The 23,291-nt window shown below is 46.2% G+C and overlaps 1 protein-coding gene and 1 non-coding gene across 7 annotated transcripts; both read left to right on the forward strand.

Annotated features, from left to right (window-relative positions):
• Positions 1–4,492: 4,492 nt before the first annotated feature.
• TSPAN16 (tetraspanin 16) lies at positions 4,493–21,352 on the forward strand. Of its 6 annotated transcripts, XR_014056167.1 has the most exons (8): positions 4,493–4,717; positions 7,453–7,650; positions 11,421–11,495; positions 13,092–13,343; positions 14,888–14,934; positions 17,450–17,602; positions 18,568–18,651; positions 21,175–21,352. XR_014056167.1 is itself a non-coding variant. In XM_081498433.1 (7 exons), the coding sequence occupies exons 1-7, from the start codon at positions 4,649–4,651 to the stop codon at positions 21,220–21,222; spliced, it is 879 nt and encodes a 292-aa protein (XP_081354559.1). In that variant the 5' UTR covers positions 4,493–4,648; the 3' UTR covers positions 21,223–21,352. The 6 variants fall into 6 exon arrangements, 5 of the variants coding, with proteins under 5 accessions (XP_081354559.1, XP_081354561.1, XP_081354562.1 ...); XM_081498433.1 differs by lacking the exon at positions 14,888–14,934; XM_081498435.1 differs by lacking the exon at positions 14,888–14,934 and having other exon boundaries at positions 13,236–13,343.
• On the forward strand, positions 17,986–18,090 carry LOC145511851 (small nucleolar RNA U13). Its single transcript, XR_014058223.1, has one exon. It is a non-coding gene; the product is annotated as a small nucleolar RNA U13 (small nucleolar RNA).
• Positions 21,353–23,291: the final 1,939 nt, after the last annotated feature.

Here is a 23,291-nt window from a genome sequence, read left to right on the forward strand (position 1 = left end):
TCTTTCACTCAGCGTGCTATTTTGGAGGGCTTATCCCCATCGTAGCATATATAAGAGCCTCATATGCCTTTTTAAGACTGAATAATATTACATGGTATGGAAGGATCACTATTGTTTAAATATGTATTCCGTCCATACGCGTGGCTCTGTACTTTATTTCTTCACTTAAGAGACCGTGGTACATCCCTGGTCATTCAGTGATTAAGAATCCGCCTGCCAATGCAGGGGACACGGGTTAGATCCCTGGTCCGGAAAGATCCCACATGCCATAGGGCAACAACTAAGGCTGTTTGACACAGCTACTGAAGCCCAAGAGCCCTAAAGCCCATGCTCCACAACAAGAGAAGCCACTGCAAAGAGAAGCCTGCGCACCCCAGCTGGAGAGTAGTCCCCAATTGCTACAACTGGAGAAAGCCTACAGGAAGCAATGAAGACACAGCGCAGCCAAAAATAAACTAAAAGGAAAAGAAAAAGAGAGAGACTGTGATTTGAAGATCTCATTTCAAAACCAAATTACCTTTGTTACTTCTCCTTCACTTCCTCAGCTGCAGAATGTAACTTCTGTCTTAACTTGGGCTGTCATAGCAAAACAGCATAGTCTGGGTGGCTTAAACAATAGACATTTATTTTCTCACAGTTCTAAAGGCTGGAATCCAAGATCGACGTGCCAGCGTTGGTTTCTAGTGAGGTCTCTATCCCTGGATTGTGAATCAATATGAATTTTTGTGGGGGAGGGGACACAAACCAGTCCCTAACACTTTCCTATCGTTGGACCATGCCATACTTAACCAAATCCCATGGACGGAGGAGTCTGGTAGGCTGTAGTCCATGGGGTCGCAAAGAGTCAGACACGACTGAACGACTTCACTTTCCTTTTTCCCTTTCATGCATTGGAGAAGGAAATGGCGACCCACTCCAGTGTTCTTGCCTGGAGAATACCAGGGATGGGGGAGCCTGGTGGGCTGCCATCTATGGGGTCGCACAGAGTCGGACACGACTGAAACGACTTAGCAGCAGCAGCAGCAGCATACTTAACCAGCCCCCTTGTGAAGGTATTTGCTGCTGCTGCTGCTAAGTCGCTTCAGTCGAGTCCGACTCTGTGCGACCCCATAGACGGCAGCCCACCAGGCTCCCCCATCCCTGGGATTCTCCAGGCAAGAACACTGGAGTGGGTCGCCATTTCCTTCTCCAATGCATGAAAGTGAAAAGTGAAAGTGAAGTTGCTCAGTCGTGTCCGACTCTTAGTGACCCCATGGACTGTAGCCTACCAGGCTCCTCCATCCATGGGATTTTTCAGGCAAGAGTACTGGAGTGGGGTGCCATTGCCTTCTCCGTGCGAAGGTATTTAGATTATTTCAAATCACTTGCTAACTCAAACTAGGCTTTAGAGCAAGTGCTGGCAAAACTACAGCCTACCACCTGTTTTCGTAAATAACATTTTGGCATGTGGTCACACCCATTCGTTTACATGTATTTACATATTGCTCATTTATATACTATGTAGGCTTCAACAGCAGAGTGACAAGTGAGAAACATTTATTCTCTGGCCCTTTCCAGAAAAGATTTGATCACTCACATAGAGAACAAACGTCTGGATGCCAAAGGGGGAAGGGGGGATAGGATGAATTGGGAGATTGAGATGGACATACATTCACTATTGATACTGTGTATAAAATAAATAATTAAGGAGAATCTATTGTACAACACAGGGAATTCTACTCAGTGCTCTATAATGACCTAAATGGGAAGGAAATCCAAAACAGAGGAGATATATGTATTGTTGTTCTTTCGTCACTAGTCATGTCCAACTCTTTGCAACCCCATGGATTGTGGCCTGCTAGGGTCCTCTGTCCAGGGGATTTTTCCAGGCAAGAATACTGGAGTGGGTTGTCATTTCCTCCTCCAGGGGATCTTCCCGAACCAGGTACTGAATCCACGTCTCCTACATTAACAGGTGGATTCTTTACCCCTGAGCCCAATATATGTATAGGTATATGTATGGCTGGTTTGCTTTGCTGTATAGTAGAAAGACAACATTGCAAAGCAACTATACTCCAGTAAAAACTAAAAGAAAACCAAAATAAAAAAGCAAGATTTTGTTAACTACTGGTCTATATGCATCTGAATAAATCTGTAGTAGAAATTCCTATGGGGGATATCTGCTCCCCCCAATCCATATGCTTTAAAAAGTCCTGAGAATTCTGTTATTGCTATTGATGACAAATACATCAATTTAAGGACAGTTCATAGACCAACATGGGCTATTGATATAAATGCTGTGTGTGTAAGACATTGTCTCCTTTTTTATAAACATTTAAAAAATTTGTTTTTAATCTGACACTGTTTTCTTGAAAATTATGCTTTTCCAAAACTTCTAAAATATAAGGAAGGAGACCAAGCATGTGGAGAAATACATTAGGACTCTCAGCACACCCTGCGTATGTATGTGTGTTAGCTGATCAGTCGTGTCCAACTCTTTGGGATCCCATGGACTGTGGCTCTCCATGCTCCTCTGTCCATGGGATTCTCCAGGCAAGAATACTGGAGTGGGTAGCCATTCCCTTCTCCAGGGGATCTTCCCCACTCAGGGATCGAACCCGGGTCTCCTGTGTTGCAGGTGAATTCTTTACTGTCTGAGCCACCAGGGGAGCCCCTCAACACACCCTAAGCCCTGTAATTAAGGAAATACTAGAGTGACTCTTGTTATTCTACCATGGTATTTCAGTGTCCTCCGAATCGCTCTGTTCTATCCCTGGGTTCAAGCCTTCAAGGGGAATTTTTCATTGTTTTCTAGAACCTTTGAACTGTGCCTGATAAATTGCGCTAGTTTTCTGCATGCTTTTTTTTTTTTTTTTTTTGGTCCATGTCTTGAATTTGCAATTCGCCGGATGCCTGCACTCTTCTGTCTCTCCGCATTAATTCAATGAGTGTGTGTTGGAGGGACGTGGGAGTGGTTCTTGTCCCTCCATTCCCTCACACCCGAGGGCAGAGAGGAGGCTCAGGGGTTGGGACGGGTGGTGCAGATGGAGACGCGTTGGGATGTGTCCGGCTGGGAGGCGCCAGGGTTGGGGCACAGGTGCTTCCGATGATGGCCACCAGGGGGTGCGAGAGGCCGGGATCTGGGCCTCTGCCTGGTAGGGAAGTCGGAGGCGGGGCTGCCGCGGGGGCGAGGCGCCTCGGAGAGTTTCCTGCAGCCTCCGCATCTGATCTAGCTTCCCAGCTCTAGCCTCCCATGGATAGCAGGCGCTCCACTGCGCCCCTGAGGCCACACCACTCTGCCTCCCACCCTCCCCGTCCTTATCCATCCTTCATTTTCCCGCCCTCATTTACTCCACCCCTCTTCTGTCCTGCTTTGCTCTGGTGTTCTCCAAACATTTGTGCTCCCGTTTTCGGGACCTCAGCATCTAGCGCTGAGGCTCCTTTTTCCAAAATGACCTTTTAGAGAAAGATGTGGATGGAAGGACACCCTCCTAGCTGTGAACGTGACCCGTGGTCCAGGGAGGAGACAGCCACGCCTCTACGAACATCTGGCTTAGTTCTACATGTTTCTAGAAGCAGGCAGTTTGACAAACAACATTCATTAAATGAATTCAATGGAAAGCTTTTTTCTTCTTCTTCTTCTTTGAGTTGTGCCCTGGGGATCACAGAAGATCGTGAAACCGCCGAGCCCTCCGGGTCGTGGTCACAGACACACTCCAGCCCAGGGGCTGGACAGAGGAGCCCCCAGGATTGGACCCGGATGGAGTTCGGGCCAGGAGACAGTGAGGGCTAGTGGCTGCAGGAGTTGGGCCTGGGGGCCTTCAGTGCCTGCATGCACCTTTTTTGCCCTGAAATGTCCTCTCTGCTTCTTTTATCATCATCAAGAAAGACCCACTGATCAATGACAATTGGCTTAAGGATGATATCTTCATCAGCTCTGGCCAAAGAGGCCTCAGATGCAGAAAGTACAGGCTCTCAGGTGGGAAGGGGACCTCTGTGTCACTCTTGGAGCTTCAAAGCCCAGCCTTGGCCCTGCTTCCTGTGTGGTCTTGGGCAGTTACCTTGGCCTCTCTGAGCCATGTAAGAAGTCTGAGCCCAGTGAGCTAATGTGTAAGCAAGGTGCTGAGGAACCTGATGGCTTGTAGCTAGATTCCTGCTTCATGGAACCTCTTCATTCATTCATTCCACAGCAGTTTCTTGAGCACCACTGTGTATCAGGCGTTGGGAACACAGCCGTGAGTTGGACAGCCCACACACGTATCCACTTGGAGCCCCCAGTCAGCAGGGGCATCAACCACATGAGTGGTCAGTGCTGAGCATTATCCCTGTAGGTCCTGGGTAGCATCTGGGGGCGGGGCGTAACAGAGTGACTTCTTCTCCATTCCTGATGAAGAACCAGCAGGGTACAGTTTGGGGCACTCGCTTCCCTGGCACTGGGAGCCTCGCTCCAGCATCTGACTGTGATGTGATAAAGGCTGTGACTGAAGAGGAGCAGCCGTTGGGGCCCCTCCCCAGCCAAGGATCAGGCAGCCAGGAGAGAGAGGGGCAGAGCAAGTCACCTTTGGTAACCCCACCCCACTCCCCAGACCTCTACCATCTTGGGAAACAGGAGCCCAGACGTTTAGGAAGATGCTGACTTAACTGGTTAGGGCACCCCAGTCTGTCTGACATGGCTGAAACGCACACTCGATATTATTCCTTGAAGAAACTGTTATCTTTCTTCAGTGGTGTTACGACTGTAAGTATGTCACAACCCGGACCCTGGGGCTTTGCAGCCCTTCCTCCATGGCTGGCTCCTTCAAAAACAGAAATAAGTTGATCCAAATTTGCTGGCATCCGGATCTGTGGTCCCCAGGGACCCAGGAGGGATGTAGGGCAGACGGCTGAGGAGCAGGACGCACTGGGAACAGGCGTCGCCTCCACCAACCCAGAGCTGCTAAATCAAGCAGAAGTGTGTACTCTGGGGGGCCTGGGGGTCAATGGTGGAAGAACTCAGCTCTAAGGCAGAAAATGAAAGTTGTTTGGAAAGGCAGGAGAGAATGGTTCTTCTCTTGGTCCTTTACATTTTTCAAACCATTTTTTTTTCTTACTACAAAGTAACCCATGGGACTTCCCTGATGGTCCAGTGGTTAAGATTCTGTGCTCCCAATACAGGGGGCACGGGTTTGATCCCTGGTCCGGGAACTAGATCTCACATGCCACAACTAAGACCCGGGGCAAACAAATTAAAAAAAAAAGTAACCTGAAATGTGCACTGCTGAAGCAGTCATTGTTTTCAATAGTGAGACTGTATGAGGAAAGGTTGCCAGAAAAGAGAAGGAAATTAAATAATACTCCTACTCTCTTCACCTGTGTGGCATCATTTTGATGAGAATTAAACAAGATAATGCATTTAAAGGGCTGATGCCTGTCATGGGAACAGGGCTCAATAAATATCATTATTATATCCTTCCAGACCTTTCTATGTACCTTTAAAAACAGCAACACAAATGTGGTATGCAACTGCTTTACAATCTGCATATTTTTTTTCTTTTTAACATTGTAAGTTTTTCCTCCTTTTAAATAGACTTCTTTTTAGAGAACTTTTAGGTTCACAGCACAATCAAACAGAAGGTACCAAGACTTCCCATATAAGCCTTGCCCCCACACATGCACAGCCTCCTTTGCTGTCAACATCCCAAATCAGAGTGGTCCATTTGTTATAATGAACCTACATTGACATCAGGGGCTTCCAGGTGGCACAGTGGTAAAGAATCTGCCTACCAATTCAGGAGATGCAAGAGTTCTATCCCTAGGTCGGGATTGCCTGGAGGAGGAAATGGCAACCCACTCCAGTATTCTTGCCTGAAAATTTCCATGGACAGAAGAGCCTGGTGGGTTATAGTCTACTGGGTTGCAAAGAGTTGGACACGACTGAGCATGCAGGCAAGACATTGGTATCATTATAACCTTCTACATTGTACACTGTTTTCTCTTTTGGCCATGCCTTCTAGCTTGCAGGATCTTAGGTCCCCAACCAGGGAATGAACCCGCGCCCCCTGCAGTGCAAGCATGGAGTCCTAACCACTGAACTGCCAGGGAATTCCTGGTGTACATTCTATGGCTTTTCACAAGTGTATCTACCATGTCAGCATCATATGAATAGTCTCACTGCCCTAAAAATCCTCTATGCTTCACCTGTCACCCCTCCTCTCCTCAGTCCCTGGCAACTACTGATCTTTCTTCTGTCTCCATAGTTTTGCTTTTCCAGAATGTCATATACTTGGAATTATAAACCATGTAGCCTTTTCAGATTGGCTTCTTCCATTCAGCAATATGCCTGTAAATTTCCTCTATGTCTTTTCCTGGCTTGACAGCTCATGCTTTTTTTAGTGCCAATAGTCCATTGTCTGGATGTACTATAGTTTATTTATCCATTCATATGCTGAAGGCCATCTTGGTGGCTTCCAAGTTTTGGCGGCTATGGATAAAGCTGCTAGAAACATCCATGTGCAGGTTTTTATGTGAACATAAGTTTTCAACTCTGTTAGATAAATACCAAGGACTATGACTGCTGACAATCTATTTTTTTTAAATATAGGCCTTAAAAACATCTTTGTGTATCAATAAACATTCTCCTACAACAGGAGTCAGTGAAGTACAATGTTGTAAATAAATAAAATTTATTTGTAAATAAAATAAATTTGTTTATGAATTGTGTGTGGCTGGGCTTCCCGGGTGGCTCAGCAGTCAAGAACCCACCTGCAATGCAGGAGCTGCAAGAAACATGGGTTTGATCCCTGGGTTGGGAAGATCCCCTGGAGATGGGCATGGCAACCCACTCCAGTATTCTTGCCTGGAGAATCCCATGAACAGAGGCGCCTGGCAGCTATAGTCCATGGGGTCGCAAAAAGTTGGACACAGTTGAAGTGACTGAGCACGTATGCACACACGTGTATGGCTGCAATCTGATACACTGGTTGAGTCATTTCAATTGAGAATGTATGGCCTGAAAAGCTCACGATATTGGGGACTTTTCAAAAAAAAAAAAAAGAGTGCCACCCTCTGTCTTAAAAGCATCATTTAAAATAACTGTCTAGGATCCCATCGCAAGGCAGTACCATGATTTACCTACCCAATCTGTATTATTGGTTGCTTCAATTATTTCCAACATTTTTACCTGGTTCTGAGGCTCATCATATGTGACTATTTTTCCTAGGTTGAATGTCCAGAAATGGAATTTCTGGGTAAAAAGTTTTACCACAAAACCTTTAAGGTTTTAAATACCAATTACAAAATATTCTCCTGCCCCTTCCCTCAAAAAAGGCTGTTTCCTGGCAGTAGTGTATGGGAAGTTTCTCTACATCCTCACCAACTCTGGGCATTAAGAGTTTTGAAATGTTTTTGCTGATTTTATTGGCCTTTGTTGCCTCCTTCAGGAGTTTGATTTGTATACAACTAACAGATTGCTTTCCCCTGTTTTCTGTCCTAAAGCTCTCTGGCATGATCCTCATTGGTCTGAGCATCTATGTGAATTTCAGAGGGGCTGTCCTGACCAAGGTCCTTGGGCTGTCCTCTACATACCTGTTTCATGCTGGCTACCTGTGCCTGGTGATGGGCAGCGTCACGGTGTTGCTTGGCCTTGCCGGGTGGCATGGAGCAGCCAAGGAAAGCAGAGGCACCCTCTTGTTTGTAAGTTGGATGTGCACACAGACCCCACAACTCCTCCGTCATGTCTGAATCCATCCTTGCAGGTGTTCTAAATTCCTTCGATGTTTCCTATTTTATAGTGTGTATGGTGTCTTTTTAAGAACATCAGATGCAAAAATCTTTTTCTCTTTTTAATAGCTTTAAAAAGTTATTTATTTATTTATGGCTGTGTTCGGTCTTTGTTGCTGCTCGCAGTCTCTCTAGGGGCAAGCAGGGGGCCACTCTTTGTTGCAGTGTTCAGGCTTCTCTTGCGGATGGAGGACAGGCTCTAGGATGAGAGGACAGGCTCTAGTCTTCAGAAGTTGCAGTGTGTGGGCTCAGTAGTTGTGGTGCAGGGCTTACTTGCTCTGAGGCATGTGGAATCTTCCTGGACCAGGGATTGAACCTGTGTCCCATGCACTGGCAGGCAGGTTCCTATCCACTGCACCACCAGGGGAGTCCCATCTTTTTCTTTATGATGGGACTCATTTAGACCCCCTCCCCTACCCAAGTGCATAAATTATACCCTCCTAGGTTTTCTTCCCATGATTTTAAGTCTTACTTTCTCACTCTTAGCTCTTTAGTCTTTGGAAGTTTGATTGTGTATGTGTGATGTGAGGTAGGGATCTGATTTCTTTTTTTTTTCCCTAGTTGTGTGACATACTATTGCACTTACCGCCTGGCCCATCCAATCCTCCTCTGTCTTTGCTAGTTTCCATTATGCTCAGGTCTGTTCTGTGCACACTGCTCTGTTCTGTTGGCCCATGTATATGCATGGAGTATGAATATTTTGAGCATGATCATCAGATCACATCACAGATTTTACATGTCTTACTCATTCTCACATGTAGCCTTGGCCAAATGTCTCCCCAGTATCCAGCTCCCAGAGTCCCCATTCCCACTTCCCTTACAATCTTGTCTGAACTGATCGTCCCATTTTAAGCTGAATCTGTCTCCACATCTTTTTTGTTTTGTTTTGTTTTTAAAGAAGCACTCTCTGTCTCTCTCTCTTTTTTTTTTGGCTCTGTCTTGTCTTAGTTGGGGTAGGTGGGATCTTTCCTTGTGGCCCAAGGGCTTCTCTAGTTGGAGCACAGGGTCTTAGTTGCTCTGCAGCATGCAGGATCTTAGTGCCCAGACAAGGGATCAAACTGGCATCCCTTGCATTGAAGGCAGATTCTTCACCACTGGACCACCAGAAAAGTCCCTGCCTCCAGCATCTTCCCCGACTGTGTTGCTGCAAAATTCCAGTGGTTTTGATTTAGAGGTTTCAAGGCGATCCTTGCTCTAGCCATCTCCCAGAGAGTCAACAGCCCCGACTCTTAAAGAATCCGCCCTCACTCTCCACTCCCTGAATATCTATCATCTCTAGTTTCCTTGATTATTTCATTCAACAAGTATTTATTGAACCAGTCCTGTGCCCGCAATATTTCATTTTCTCTTCTATAGGATGTTGTTGTTGTTCAGTCGCTCAGTCGTGTCTGACTCTTGGCAACCCTGTGGACTGCAGGGTTCCCTGTCCTTCATTATCTCCCAAAGTTTGCTCAAACTCATGTCCATCGAGTTGGTGGTGCCATCCAACCATCTAATCCTCTGTTACCCCCTTCTCTTCCTGCCCTCAATCTTTCCCAGCATCAGGATCTTTTCCAATGAGTTGGCTCTTCGCATCAGGTGGCTAAAGTATTGGAGCTTCAGCTTCAGCATCAGTCCTTCCAATGAATATTCAGGGTTGATCTCCTTTAGGATTGACTGGTTTGATCTCCTTGCTGTCCCAGGGACTCTCAAGAGTCTTCTCCAGCATCACAGTTCAAAAGCATCAATTCTTCAGGGCTCAGCTTTCTTTATGGTCCAACTCTCACATCCATACATGACTACTGGAAAAACCATAGCTTTGACTATACAGACCTTTGTCTGCAAAGTGATGTCTCTGCTTTTTAATATGCTGTCTAGGATGCATACAGGATCAATAGCATGGGGGGCACTTTTTGCTTTTTTAGCCTTAAAGCCCAGCATATGGTGATGGAATCTGCTCCCCATGTAGTGGAATCAGGGAGTTTTAATCACTGGATCTCCAGGGAAGTCCCTGTGGGCACTATTTTGTCCATAGTTTAACTTGGAGGGATCAAAGAGTCTTCTCTCTCACACCACAGTCCAATCCACTGGCAAGTTCAATCGACTTTACCCTCGGCCTCTGGTCCATCCAAAGCCCCTGAGACCTCATCCACAAAAGTCAAGTCCTTTTGATGGCATTGGGAGCCACGGAGGGATCGGAGCAGAGTTGTGCCCTGACAGATGCGCCCTCTGGTGGCTGTGGAGGGAACACCGTGCGGAGAGGACCAGAGTGGGAGGATTGTTTGTCCTGATTGGAGACAGTCGGGGCTAGACCCGGTGGGGCCCTGGAGGGCATTAGAAGTGGGTAGATTCAGGATAGATTCTGAACAAGTCGTCAATAGGACTCTTTGACGCCTGGCTATCTGTCTTCTGGATGCCTCAGTCACCCAGAGGTTGGGAAATACTATTGCTGTTTTTCACTTGTATCTGACTCTTTACGACTCCATGGAGTACAGCACACCAGGCTTCTCTGTCCTTCATCATCTCCCGGAGTTTGCTCAAACTCATGTCCATTGAGTCGGTGATGCCATCCAACCATCTCATCCTCTCTCGCCCCCTCCTCCTCTTGCCCTCAATATTTCCCAGCATCAGAATCTTTTCCAATGAGTAAGCTCTTTGAATCAGGTGGCCAAAGTGCTGGAGCTTCAGCTTCAGCATCAGTCCTTCCAATAAGTATTCAGGGTTGATTTCCTTTAGGATTGACTGGTTTGATCTCCTGCTGTCCAAGGGACTGATAATAATAATAGACATAGGTAGAAATAGATGAAAGGAGACCAGGAGCTGACCTTTCTTGGACACCTCGTCCCCTCACAGTATTTCCCACTGTTTCCCACCAGGCATGTGAATTTCATCGGAAACATGAGGCAGCATATGTTGATATTTTCTCCCTGGCACTCATCCACCTGTCATCTGGCATATCCCCTTCAGTCTTATCACCCCTCCCCCCAATTTACATATCTGAGATTTATTGGCCCTGCTTCTTCTCCTGGCAACTTTTTCTTTTTTGGCCACAAAGCATAGGTTGTGGGATTTTAATGCCCTGGGCCCTCGGCAGTGAAAGCATGGAGTTCTAACCACTGGACCGCTGAGGAATTCCCTCCTGCCTCTGTTCTATGTCCCCACTGTTCCTCCTGCTTTTCTATCCCTCCCTGCTATCTGGACTTCCTAGATGGGTGCTAATGCTAAAGGACCACACTGCCAATGCAGGAAATGCAGAAGACTCAGGTTCAATCCCCTGGAGGAGGGCATGGCAACCCACTGCAGTATTCTTACTTGGAGAATCCTGTGCACAGAGGAGCCTGGTGGAGTATAGTCCATGGGGTTGCAAAGAGTTGGACACAACTGAAGTGACTTAGCATATACTCAGGCCCTGCTGTCTGCACATGCAGTCAAAAGTCACCTCTTAGGCCTCTGGGACTCCCAGAAAGTGCTGGACATGAAATGGGGTTCTAGCTATTAGCTCTTAAGAATACCCCACTGCCAGCATCCTGGACGACATCCAGGAAAAGGACACAAGGAAGAAATAAAATCCCATCCCACCACCACCCAACCCCAGACGTGAGGTCTTTCAAACTGGAGAGGCCACAGTGGGGCCTGGGGGTGGGGGTGGAAGGACTTCCAGCAGGCTCCCAGCCCCCACCCCCGCCCCGCTCTGTGTCTTCCAGTGTTTCTTGGTCATGGTCATCATTCTCATTGTGGAAATCACGGCTGCCACCGTGGTCCTTGCCTTCTTCCCGATTGTAAGTACAGGGCGGCTTCTCCCATGCCACATTAGAAATTCATGTAATCGATAAAGCCCCGTCCCCTCCCCTCCACGGGCCGCCCCCTCCTGCCCCCGACAGGCACCCACGCCCTCCAAGATCTGGTGATGGTGGGAGACCGAGTCTCTAGAGATGGGGTGAAAAGCCCAAAACCTCGGCCCTCTCCGCCAAGGCTCTCCTCAAAAAACGTGCTGGGTTAATCTGACCTCTCTCCTGCATTTGCGGTGAGGCTTGCGGGGGATGGTAATGGGAAAAGCTGTGAAAATTGTTGCGGTTTTGAAATGAGTTCAAAATAGAAGGCTATTTAGCAATATCCATCAAAATGGCAAAGCACGTATGCTTTGACCCAACCATCTGGTTTCTAGGAATTATCCAAGGATATGCTTGTTTGCGGGCAGCATGACATACATGTATCAGAATGTGCAAAAGATCGCTTCTGTCCTAGTGGAGCATCAGTGTGGGGGGAGGGGGATTATAATTTATAATAACCCAGACAAGGGAGCCTGATGCAGCTGAAAAGAAGGAAGGAGGAGGCTCTATGTACAGGAGACGGTACATTCTCCAGAACGTAGTTCTGTTCTTGTTTACCTCCCGTCGAGGCCCACCCTGAGACAAGGATATGAAGGCGCCTGGTGTGAGTGATGATCCCAAGAAGCACCAGTAGGGGGCATGAGCAGCGAGTCAGGGAAGGGAATGTAGCCTCTAAAAGCTTACACTGTACAACCGGGATCAATCCTGGTTGGGACGCAAAGAGCACGCAACTATTTTCCCCACCCAAGGGGCGAGGGAGCTGCAGTATTGATCCACCACCTCTCATCAGTCATTGTGTAGGGGCTGCTCCCAGGGCGCGTGCGTACTGCGAGGCCACTTAGAGAGCCTCAGTCGTTGGCAGCTGAAAGTCAGGCTCCCGGACACAGAAATAAGCGAAGCCACTGGGGTTTGAGCAGGCTGCCAAGAGGCGCTAATGCTCTTGTTGAAAACAGCCGGATGGCGAATAATGAGAGTAGCCGATGCCGAACAGTAAGAGTAGTATGAAGCAAGGAGAACAATAAGGAGAATATAGATATACTATATCTATACTATATAGATACTGTGTATACTATACACACATAGTGTATCTCTTTGGGGACACAGGAAACTGTAACCCTGTGATAGAGTGGGAGAAGCTTGTCGGCTGGAAGAAAAAAGTGGGAGGGAGACTTTTCATGATTTACCGTCTGTGCTTTGTGAATTTTGAACCATGCGATTATTTTACCTCTTTGGGGGAAAAAAAATGTTTTCAATTTAAACCTCTTTTAAACACACACACACACACACACATATAGAAAATTAAAGTCTCGCCTTTTGTGCAGAGAGAGATTCAGTTGCTAAAGACGATTTTCAACTCCCTAATCGCATTGCAACCCAGTCGGGGGCGTAGCGGGAGAGTGGGCGATTCAAAAGAGCAGATGATTCAAAACGGTTTGCGATGATGAACGCAGCCAGATGCGCTGGGCTCCACACCCACGCTCTTGCTTGTGTCCCTCTGGGGGTGGGAGGCAGGCCCGACCGTAGCCTGAGTTCTTCCTCCTCCAGCGCAGACCCCTGGCTGGTGGAGGGGACAGGAAGGAAGCAGACGGGAAGTCCCCTTCCCCGCCCCCGCCCCGGGTCCCCAAGAAACCTCACCAAATGGGCACCTTGCTGTTTTCTGTGCTCACCGCTCCCCATTTCATCGCTGAGGTTCGAGAAGTGGCCTTGGAGCACAACTTCGTGACCCTGAGGAAGAATTACAGAGGTTACAAGGAGCCAGATGACTATTCCATGCGATGGGATTTGGTCATGGAGAAGGTGAGATTCGCATTTGTTTTTAAATTTTTGTAATAAAAGACACATAACATAAATTTACCGTCTTAACCATTTTTAAGTGCTCAGTTCAGTGGCATCAAGCACATTCACATGGCTGTGCAACCATCGCCAGCCTGTCTCTCTACAACTGAAACTGTCCACTTGAACCACAAAGGCTCCTTCTCCCTCCCTCAGCCCTGGGCTGCCACCACCCTCCATTCTACAATGCCCTAGGAATATGACTCCTTTCAGTTCAGTTTAGTTCAGTTCAGTTGCTCAGTCATGTCCAACTCTTTGTGACCCCAAGGACTGCAGCACGCCAAGCCTCCCTGTCCATCACCAACTCCCGGAGTTCACTCAAACTCATGTCCATTGAATCAGTGATGCCATCCAACCATCTCATCCTCTGTCGTCCCCTTCTCCTCCCGCCTTCAATCTTTCCCAGCATCAGGGTCTTTTCAAATGAGTCAGTTCTTTGCATCAGGTGGCCAAAGTGTTGGAGTTTCATCTACAACATCAGTCCTTCCAATGAACCTTCAGGACTGATTTCCTTTAGGATGGACTGGTTGGATCTCCTTGCAATCCAAGGGACTCTCAAGAGTCTAGGGACCTCATATGGGCTTGGTAAAGAATCTGCCTGCAATGCAGGAGATGCAGGTTCTATCCCTGGGTCAGGAAGATCCTCTGGAGGAGGATGGCTACCCACTCCAGTATTCTTGCCTGAAGAATCCCATGGAAAGAAGAACTTGGCGGGCTACAGTCCATAGTGTCACAAAGAGTCGGACATGACTGAGCGACTGAGTACGCTCACACACAGGGACCTTGTCTAAGTGGAATCATGCAGTACTTGTCTTTTTGTGTCTGGCTTATTTCACTAAGCATTCTCCAGGTTCATCCATGGTGTAGCAGGTGTTAGAATTTCCTTCCTTTTTAAGGCTGAATAATATTCCTTTGTATGGATGGACTACATTTTATTTATCCATTTCTCTGTCCATGGACAGGGGCTTCCCAGGTGGCACTAGTGGTAAAGAACCCACCTGCCAATGCAGGAGACATAAGAGACGAGAGTTCGATCCCCAGGTCAAGAAGATCCCCTGGAAGAAGGCACAGCAACCCACTCCAGTGTTCTTGCCTGGAGAATGCTATGGACAGAGAAGCCTGGTGGGCTACAGTCCATGGGGTTGCAAAGAGCTGGACACGACTGAAGCAACTTAGCAGTACACACACACTGTCAATGGACACTTGGGTTTACAGGTGTACAAATATCTCTCCGAGTCCCTGTTTTCCATTCTTTTAGGTGTATGTCCAGAAACGGAATTGCTGGATCATCTGATAATTCTACATTCAATTTTTTTTGAGGAATTTTCATACTGATTTCCATAGCAACTGCCCATTTTACATTCCCATCAGCAATGAAGGCAAAAGGGTTCTAGTTTCTCCACATCCTCACTGACATATTATTTTTTGTCTTTGCTTTTTGATGGTAGCCATCCTCATGGGTGTGAGGTATTAGGATTAATTTCTTTTTTTAACATGTTTTTATTTAGTTGGCCACATTGGGTCTTCATTGCGGTATTTGGGATCTTCCATTGTGGTGAGCAAACTTCTCTCCAGTTGTGGTGCACAGGATCAATAGTTGAGGCACTGTGGCTTAGCTGCCCCATGGCATGTGGGATCAGAGTTCCCCAACCAGGGATCGAACCTGCATCCCCTACCTGGGAAGGCAGATTCTTAATCACTGGACCACCGGGGAAGTCCCCAGGATTTATTTCTTTAGTCTTGGTGTTTAAGGAGCAGGACCGGCATCCATGTGTCATCTAAGCTCTTGAGGCAGATAGTTGAGAAGGGTCTGTTAGGCCAGGAAGCATGTGAAAGGGAAAAGCCATCACCTGTTTGTAGGAATGTTTTCTGTCTGAGTTTGGGGCCCAGGAACTGGTATAGGGTCAAGTTCAGGCTCTGGAGGTGTCACATGATGGGTAGGGGACTTGCCTGCATCCCTGTTTTGGCTTCTGAAGTTTGAGATGGTGGAAAGTACCTCTCATTCATTCATACAGTCCTTCCACTAACCTTTTTAAATTTAAGTATAGTTAATTCACAATTTTGTGTTTGTTTCTGGTATATAGCAAAGTGACTCAGTTATACATACATAGTTTTTTCATATTCTTTTCCATTATAGTTTATTGTAAAACATTGAATACAGTTCTCTGTTCTTACAGTAGGTCCTTGTGTTTATCTATTTTATATATAGTAGTATCTGCTAATCCCAAAACTCCTAATTTATCCCTCCTCTGATAACCATAAGTTTGTTTTCTATATCTATATTTACCTGTTTTGTAAGTTCACTTGTATTGTTTTTTCTTTAGATTCCACACATAAGCAATGCCATATGATAGTTGCCTTTCTCTGACTTGCTTTGTTTAGTATGATAATCTCTGGGTCCATCCATATTTCTGCAAATGGCATTATTTCATTCTTTTTATGGCTAAGTCGTATTCATTGTATATATGTAGCACATCTTCTTTATCCATTCCTCTGTCTATGGACATTTAGGTGGCTGTCCTTCCATGAATCTTTGTTGAACACTCACTGTGTGCTGGGCACTGTTCAGGGGTCTAGGGACAAAGCAGGGTGCAAAACAAAAATCCTTTGCTCTGTGTTAATGAGACTTGGGTAGGGAGACAGACAAGAAACCACTAAGCAAACATTGGTGTCAGGAGTGCTAAGTGTTATGAAGAAAACCAAGGCAGGAAAAGAGAGGATTTTGTTTACTCTTAGATACTAGTTGTCATCTATTTTTAGCACATAGTGGATGGCCTGTCCTAGTCCTTTGTAGTTAGTTGGGGATTGTTGATGAGTTCTGGCCAATGAGAAATAATATGAGTCACTTCCTGGCCAAATTATCTAATTGTCAGTGCAGGGCTCTCTAGACCTTTCTTTTCCTTCTGCCCCAATAGTGGAACCATCTGGATGGTGACTGCTTCACCAGCCTGAGTCCCAGAGAAACCTTGATAAGTGGAGTTCTCCTGCCAGGTTAGGGTGAGCATGTCATGTGAGTGAGAGATGAACTGCTAAGATTGAAGACCTGTCTGTTATGCAGCATCTCTTAGCCTGGCCTGACTGATACAGGGCTGGAGACCTGAATGAAGTGAGGGAGTAAGTCATGCACGTAGTTGAGGGAACAGCATTCCAAAAATAGCCATCTAAAGACTCTGAGGCTGACACTTACTAAGTGTGCTTAAGAAACAGAGAGAAATGGAAAAAGAAATAGCAACCCACTCCAGTATTCTTGCCTGGGAAATCCCATGGACAGAGGAGGCTGGTGGGTGGCAGTTTATGGGGTTGCAAGAGTCAGACACGAATGAAGCATATAAACCACCACCACCACCAACTTGTCTCATCCCTTTTGCTTAGCAAAAGCCAAATAATAAAAAGAAACATTCAATATTAAAAAAAAAAAAAGAAAAAGACAGAAAGGAGGGACTTCCCTGGTGGCACAGTGGATAGGAATTTGCCTGCCAATGCAGGGGACATGGGTACGATCCCTGATTTGGGAAGATTCCACATGCCAAGGGGCAACTAAGCCTGTGCACCACAACTACTGAGACCTCGCCTGTGAGCTGCAACTACTGAAGCCCTCGAGCCGAGAGCCTTTGCTCTGCAACAGAAGAAATCACTGCATGAGAAGCCCGTGCATCCCAACGAAGAGTAACCCCCACTAGCTGCAACTAGAGAAAAGCCTGTGTGTAGCAACGAAGACTCAACACAGCCATAAATAAATAAATAATTAAAAAAAAAAAAAGAAACAGAGAGAAGACCAATATGCAGCTGGGTGAGTTCAAGGGACCTAGCAGGGAGATGAGAAGGTGATAGGGAGGATCATGCAGGGCCCCATGGGCCATGGTGAAGAGTTCAGCTTTTACCTCAAGTAAGGTGACAGTCGAGGAGGGTTCTGAGCCATGATGGGGTGAGAAAGGGAGGTGTTTAACACAGGCCCTGGAATAATGCGACTGCCTGCTCTAAACAGTAGCCATGGCGACTGTGATTTCTATTGTTTGGATTATTTCGGTATTTGAAAGGGAGTCTTCAAGTGTTTATTCTCCTCTCTGCAGCTCAAGTGCTGTGGAGTGAAGAACTACACAGATTTTTCTGGCTCCTCCTTTGAAAGGGCGACAGGTCACACCTACCCCCAGGGCTGCTGTAAATCCCTGGGGACCGTGGACTGTGATGGACACAACGAGTCTGCAGACGTCATCCACCAGGAGGTAACTCGAGATTTTGAAGAATCTGCCTGCAGTGCAGGAGACATAGGTTCAATCCCTGAGTCAGGAAGATCCCCTGGAGGAGGAAATGGCAACCCACTCCAGTATTCTTGCCTGGAAAATCCCATGGATAGAGGAGCCTGACGGGTTACAGTCCATGTGATTGCAAGAGTTGGACAAGACTGATTGACTGAGCACCCACGCAACACAGGCATCACCTAGGTAGACCCTGAGGGCCGGAGACTTTTTTTTTGGCTACACCAAGGGGCTTGCTGGATCTTACTTCCCTGACCAGGGATTGAACCCTCAGCAGTGAAAGCAGAGTCCTAACTATCCGACTGCCAGGGAATTCCTCCCACTGACTTCTATAAAAATTGTGTTGGGTGATCCTTTTGTAGTTCATGAGCATGATGATTGGGTGTTCACGCTGTTGCGTGACATGTGCCTCCCTGCAAACCTTGTTATGACACCGGCACATTACCCGTCTGAAGTGAGAAAAACAAAAAAAAATTGTGTTGGGTGAACTTTCCTGGCAGTATAGTGGTTAGGACTCTGCATTTCCACTGCAGGGGGCACGGGTTCCCTCCTTGGTCAGGGGACTAAGATCCCACATGTGGTGGGTGAGGAGAGAAAAAAAAAAAAAGTAAAAAAATAAATAAATTACTTTGTGAAAAAAATCTGACCTATGGGGGTTGATGGGGCCTTGGAATCCACCAGGGCTTCCCTGGTAGCTCAGCTGGTAAAGAATCCACCTGCAATGCTTGAGACCTGGGTTCTATCCCTGGGTTGGGAAGATCTCCTGGAGAAGGGAAAGGCTACCCACTTCAGTATTCTGGCCTGGAGAATTCCATGGACCATACAGTCCATGAGGTTGCAAAGAGTCAGTCGCAACTGAGCGACTTTCACTTCACTTTGGAATCCACTAGTCCCTAACCAGGTCCCTCCTACTTTGATGTTTGTTTTTCCAGGGCTGTTTCCCTAAGCTCCTGAAAATAACCAAGACTCAGAGCACCAACCTGAGTGGGGGCTATCTGGGGGCAGCAGTGATGCAGGTAAGTTCCAGCTCCTCTGGGACACACCAAGGTCTTTTAATGAGCACCTACTGTGTGCTAAGCACTGTTTGGGACACTGAGACACAGCAGTGACAAAAGACAAAAATGATTGTTAAAGCTGTTCTCCTACCTCATTTATAAGACAACTGCATAAAGCAATAGTCATAAAACTGTGCTTATATGAAGATGTAATTTACATGAAAAGAATAACATAAAGAATGTTGGAGAGAACACAACTATATAGGGGTTAAGTTTTTGCATGGTACTGATTAATTTAGTATTAATCCAAACTAGATTATGAATAGTTAAGATGTCCATCGTAATCCCCAGGGCAACAACTAAGAAAATAATTTTAAAATATAATAAAAACAAGAAGGGAATTAAAATGGTGCACTAGAGAATATCCAGCAGATGGGGAAGTCTCTGGTGGTCCAGTGGTTAAGAATCTGCCTTCCATTGCAGGGGAGGTGAGTTGGATTCCTGGTTGGGGGACTAGGATCTCACATGCCTTGGGGCAGCTAAGCCCAGTCACCACAATTAGGGAAGCCTGAATGCTGCAGTGAAGAGCCTGCATTCTGCAACTAAGACCCGACACAGCTAAACAAATAAATATTTAAAAAGAAAATATCCAACAGAACAGAAGGCTGTGATGAATGAATAAAAGAAGAGCAACAAAAAAGGCAAATAGAAAACATAGCAAAGTGGCTGATATAAATCCTACTTTCTTGGCAATTACGTTAAATGTAAAGGAATCAAACCACTTAACTATACACTTTAGAAGGTGAATTGTATGATACATGAATTACATCTCAATAAAGTTGTTAATTAGAAAAAAATGTCCATCCTCTTGAGCCCTGGAAGTTTTTCTCACATTTTCCCCATATTGATTTTTCATGCCTTTGCTCAGTCCCTTCAGTCGTGTCCGACTCTTTGCGACTCCATGGCCTGTAGCCTACCAGACTCCTCTGTCCATGGGATTCTCCAGGCAAGAATACTGAAGTGGGTTGCCATTTCCTTCTCCAGGAGATCTTCCTGACCCAGAGATCAAACCTGTATCTCTTGCGTCTCCTGTATTGGCAGGCAGATTCTTTACCCACTGAGCCACCTGGGGAAGCTTCATATGAAACTGTTTTTCTGCAGATTACCACCAGCCAAGATATGGATGAGTCTCATCTGTCCGATTTGTATTTTTAAAATGGATTTTTTTTTCATTGTACACATTTATATTGAATATTTGTTTGCAAACTATATCGCACCATCCTCCCCAGGGAAGTCAAAGCAGTCAAGATCCTAGCAGGAAACAGAATTCAGCCCCCACAGTCATTTAAAATATATATATGTATGACTTTTCCCTTAATTTTATTTATGTATTTGTTCGTTTGGGGTTGTGCTGGGTCTTTGTTGCTGTGCATAGACCTTCTCTAGTTACAGTGAGCAGGGGCTACTCTTCCTTGTAGTGTACAGGCTTCTAGTTCCAGGGGCTCATCTTGTTGCCGAGCATGGGCTCTAGGCACACAGGCTTCAGTAGTTGCAGCTCTCAGGCTCTAGAGCAAGGACTCAGTAGTTTTGGTGCACAGGCTTAGTTGCTCTGCAGCATGAGGGATCTTCCCAGACCAGGGGAATGAACCCATGTCCCCTGCATTGGCAGGCGGATTCTTAACCACTGGACCACCAGGGAAGTCCTAGAGAGTCCTTTTACGACATTTTTAGGGTCAGGGAGCTAAGATCCCATGTGCCTTGTGGCCAAAAAACCAAAACATAAAACAGAAGCAATATTGTGACAAATTCAGCAAAGACTTAAAAAAAGTGGTCCATGTTTAAAAAAGACTTAAAAAAAAAAAGTTTTCAGGGGCCTCTTGTGGAAGTATCAGCAGGGTTAAGGAGAATGAGGGCTAGCCACATAGGAAGCTTTTACTTCTCCTATGCCTGAAGGGGTAGGGAGAGCAAGAGTCAAGGAAAAGGAGCCATCTGCCCACAACTGTGATCTTGCAGAGCTCAGGGTGGACAGAAGAGAGGAGGGAGTGGGGGAAAGAGTACTCCAACCTTTCTTTCTGTCCACCCATCTCGTATTGGTACTTCCTCTTGGCCAAACTTAACAGAAGTTTAGGGAGCAGGTGTGTGTGTGTGTGTGTGTGTGTGTGTGTGTGTGTGTGTGTGTGTGTGTGTGTGTGTGTGTGTGTCAGTCGTGTCCAACTCTTTGTGACCCTTGGGAGCAAGGGATTCTGGGAAATGTCATTTTCAGGACCCAGGGGGCGAATAAAAGAGGGTGGAGATAAGATCTGGGGGAAACAAAGGGAGAATGACTGATGTGCATCACAAAATGCCTCCTCCTTCTACCTTCTGATGAGATTTATTGTGTTAACAGTCCAAATTACTTCCACGTTGGCCCTGAAAGTCCCTCTGCTGTCTGTCACACCCTGCCCTGCCCTTTCTAAATCACGATGTATCTCTGTGTATTAAATTTGATGTGGGTTCCAGAGATGCCTCACGTTGGTTCAGTGTTGCTCTCTCCTCCCATTTCAGCTGCCAGGAATTCTTGCCACGTTGCTACTGTTCATCAAGCTGGGCTGACAGACCTGGGGAGAACAGGACCCCTGAGCCCCACTGGCTGCTGGAAGAAGATGTGGTCTCAATCTGTTTCTCTGTGGCACTCACTGCGTCTGGAAAGGAGATTGATGATAAAAGATTTGGGAAATCCTCATCATCTTGACTCCTTTCTTCTTCATTTTATTTTTCATCCCAGCTGACAGCGGTTGTAATAAGTACCTGAATGGGATGACATGCCTTCCTGCCATTGAAACTGTCCTGTTTTGTGAATTACTTTGTGAAGAACTTCCCTGGCAGTCTAGTGGTTAGGACCCTGCATTTCCACTTCAGGGAGCATGGGTTCAGGGAACTAAGATCATGCAAATCACATGATGTGGCCAAAAAAGAAGGTTAAGGAAAAAAAATTACTTTGTGAGAAAAATCTAAAATTCTCATGAAAAAGAATCCTCTAGACCCATCATCCAGTTTCAAGAGTTCAATAGTGTTTGCTTCATTAACCTTTTTGTCCCCTTGATGAAGTATTTTTTTTTTTAATATTTATTTGTTTATTTGGCTGTGCGGGATCTTGGTTGTGGCACATGTGATCTTCAATCTCTGTTGCAGCATTCGGGATCTTTAGTTGAGACATGTGAGATCTAGTTCCCTGACCAGGGATCAAACCCGGCCCTCCTGCATTGAGAGCACAGTGTCTTAGCCACCAGGGAAGTCCCTGACAAAGTATTCTATTTTACTTTTAAAGTTTGTAGCTTATTTATTTATTTTTTACATGTATTTAAAATTTCTAATTAATTTATTTATGGCTGTTCTGGGTCTTTGTTGCCGCAAGTGGGCTTTCTCTAGTTGAGGTGAGTAGAGGCTACTTTCTGGTTGTGGTCCGTGGGCTTCTCACTGGGGTGGCTTCCCTTGTTGCGGAGCGTGGGATCTAGAGCACATGGGCTTCAATCACTGCAGTGTGTGGGCTCAGTAGTTGTGGCCCACAGGCTTAGTTGCCCCTCAGAATGTGGAATCTTCCAAGATCAGGGATTGAACCTGTGTCCCCTTCATTGGCAGGTGAATTCTTAACCACTGGACCACCAGGGAAGTCCCTGATAAAGTATTTTAAAACCAATCCCAATGTCATTTCCCCTTTTCATATTCCAGTACACAACTTTAATGCCAGTATACCCTCAAAATTCATAGGAAGAAACCTAATCCCCAGTGTGATGGTATTAGAAGATGTGGTCTTTGGAAGGTCACTAAGTCATGAGGATGGAGGCCTCGGGAATGGGATTATTATTGTTTAGTTGCTAAGTCTTGTCCAAATCTTTTGTGACCGCATGGATTGTAGCCCACCAGGTTCCTTTGTCCATGGGGTTTCCCAGGCAAGAATACAGGAGTGGGTTGCCATTACCTTCTCCAGGGGATATTCCTGACAAGGGATGGAACCTGCATCTCCTGCTTTGGCAGGTGGATTCTTTACCACTGAGCCACCAGGGAATAGGATTAGTGCCCATGTGAAAGAGACTCTAGAGAGCTTCCTCCAGAGAAAAAACAGCCACCTATGAATTAAGAAACTGGTCCACACCAGACCTTCAGTCTGCTGGTGCCCTGATCGTGAACTTCCCAGCCTTCAGAACTGTGAGAAAGAAATGTCTGTTGTTGATAAACCACTCAGTCTATTCTTTGACAGAACCCAAACAGACTAAGACGACACTCAAGACAACTAACGGTCATTCCTTGACATCACTCAAAACCCAGGTCATCACTCAATGTTTTGATTGGCTCAGAAATGTCTTTTTACACTCGGTTTCTTTGAATTAGGTCCAACTAGGTCCACACAACACGTTTTTCATGTATCCTAAATTCCTTTTATCCTAACCCAGTAGTTAGAGAATTAGAAAATGCATTAGAATACTCTGGATCTTGTGTGTGTGTGTGTGTTTTGGCTGAGCTGAGTCTTCATTGCTTTGCGAGGGCTTTCTCTAGTTGCAGCGAGCAGGGGTGTGTGGGCTTCTCATTGCGATGACCTATCTCGTTATGGAGCACAGGCTCTAGGCAGGTGGGTTTCAGTAGTTGTGGTGCATGAGCTTAGCTGCTCCAAGGCATATGGGATC

Source organism: Giraffa tippelskirchi, chromosome 6 (genome assembly GCF_054371585.1).
Source record: "Giraffa tippelskirchi isolate mGirTip1 chromosome 6, T2T-mGirTip1v1.2.pri, whole genome shotgun sequence".
Lineage (NCBI taxonomy): Eukaryota > Metazoa > Chordata > Mammalia > Artiodactyla > Giraffidae > Giraffa > Giraffa tippelskirchi.

Coding starts and splice junctions, on each gene's coding strand:
- TSPAN16 (XM_081498433.1), top strand. CDS start 4,649: ATGGCTGAAACGCACACTCGATATTATTCCTTGAAGAAACTGTTATCT. Junction 13,344..17,449: donor GGGATTTGGTCATGGAGAAG/GTGAGATTCGCA, acceptor TCCTCTCTGCAG/CTCAAGTGCTGTGGAGTGAA. Junction 17,603..18,567: donor CAGACGTCATCCACCAGGAG/GTAACTCGAGAT, acceptor TTGTTTTTCCAG/GGCTGTTTCCCTAAGCTCCT.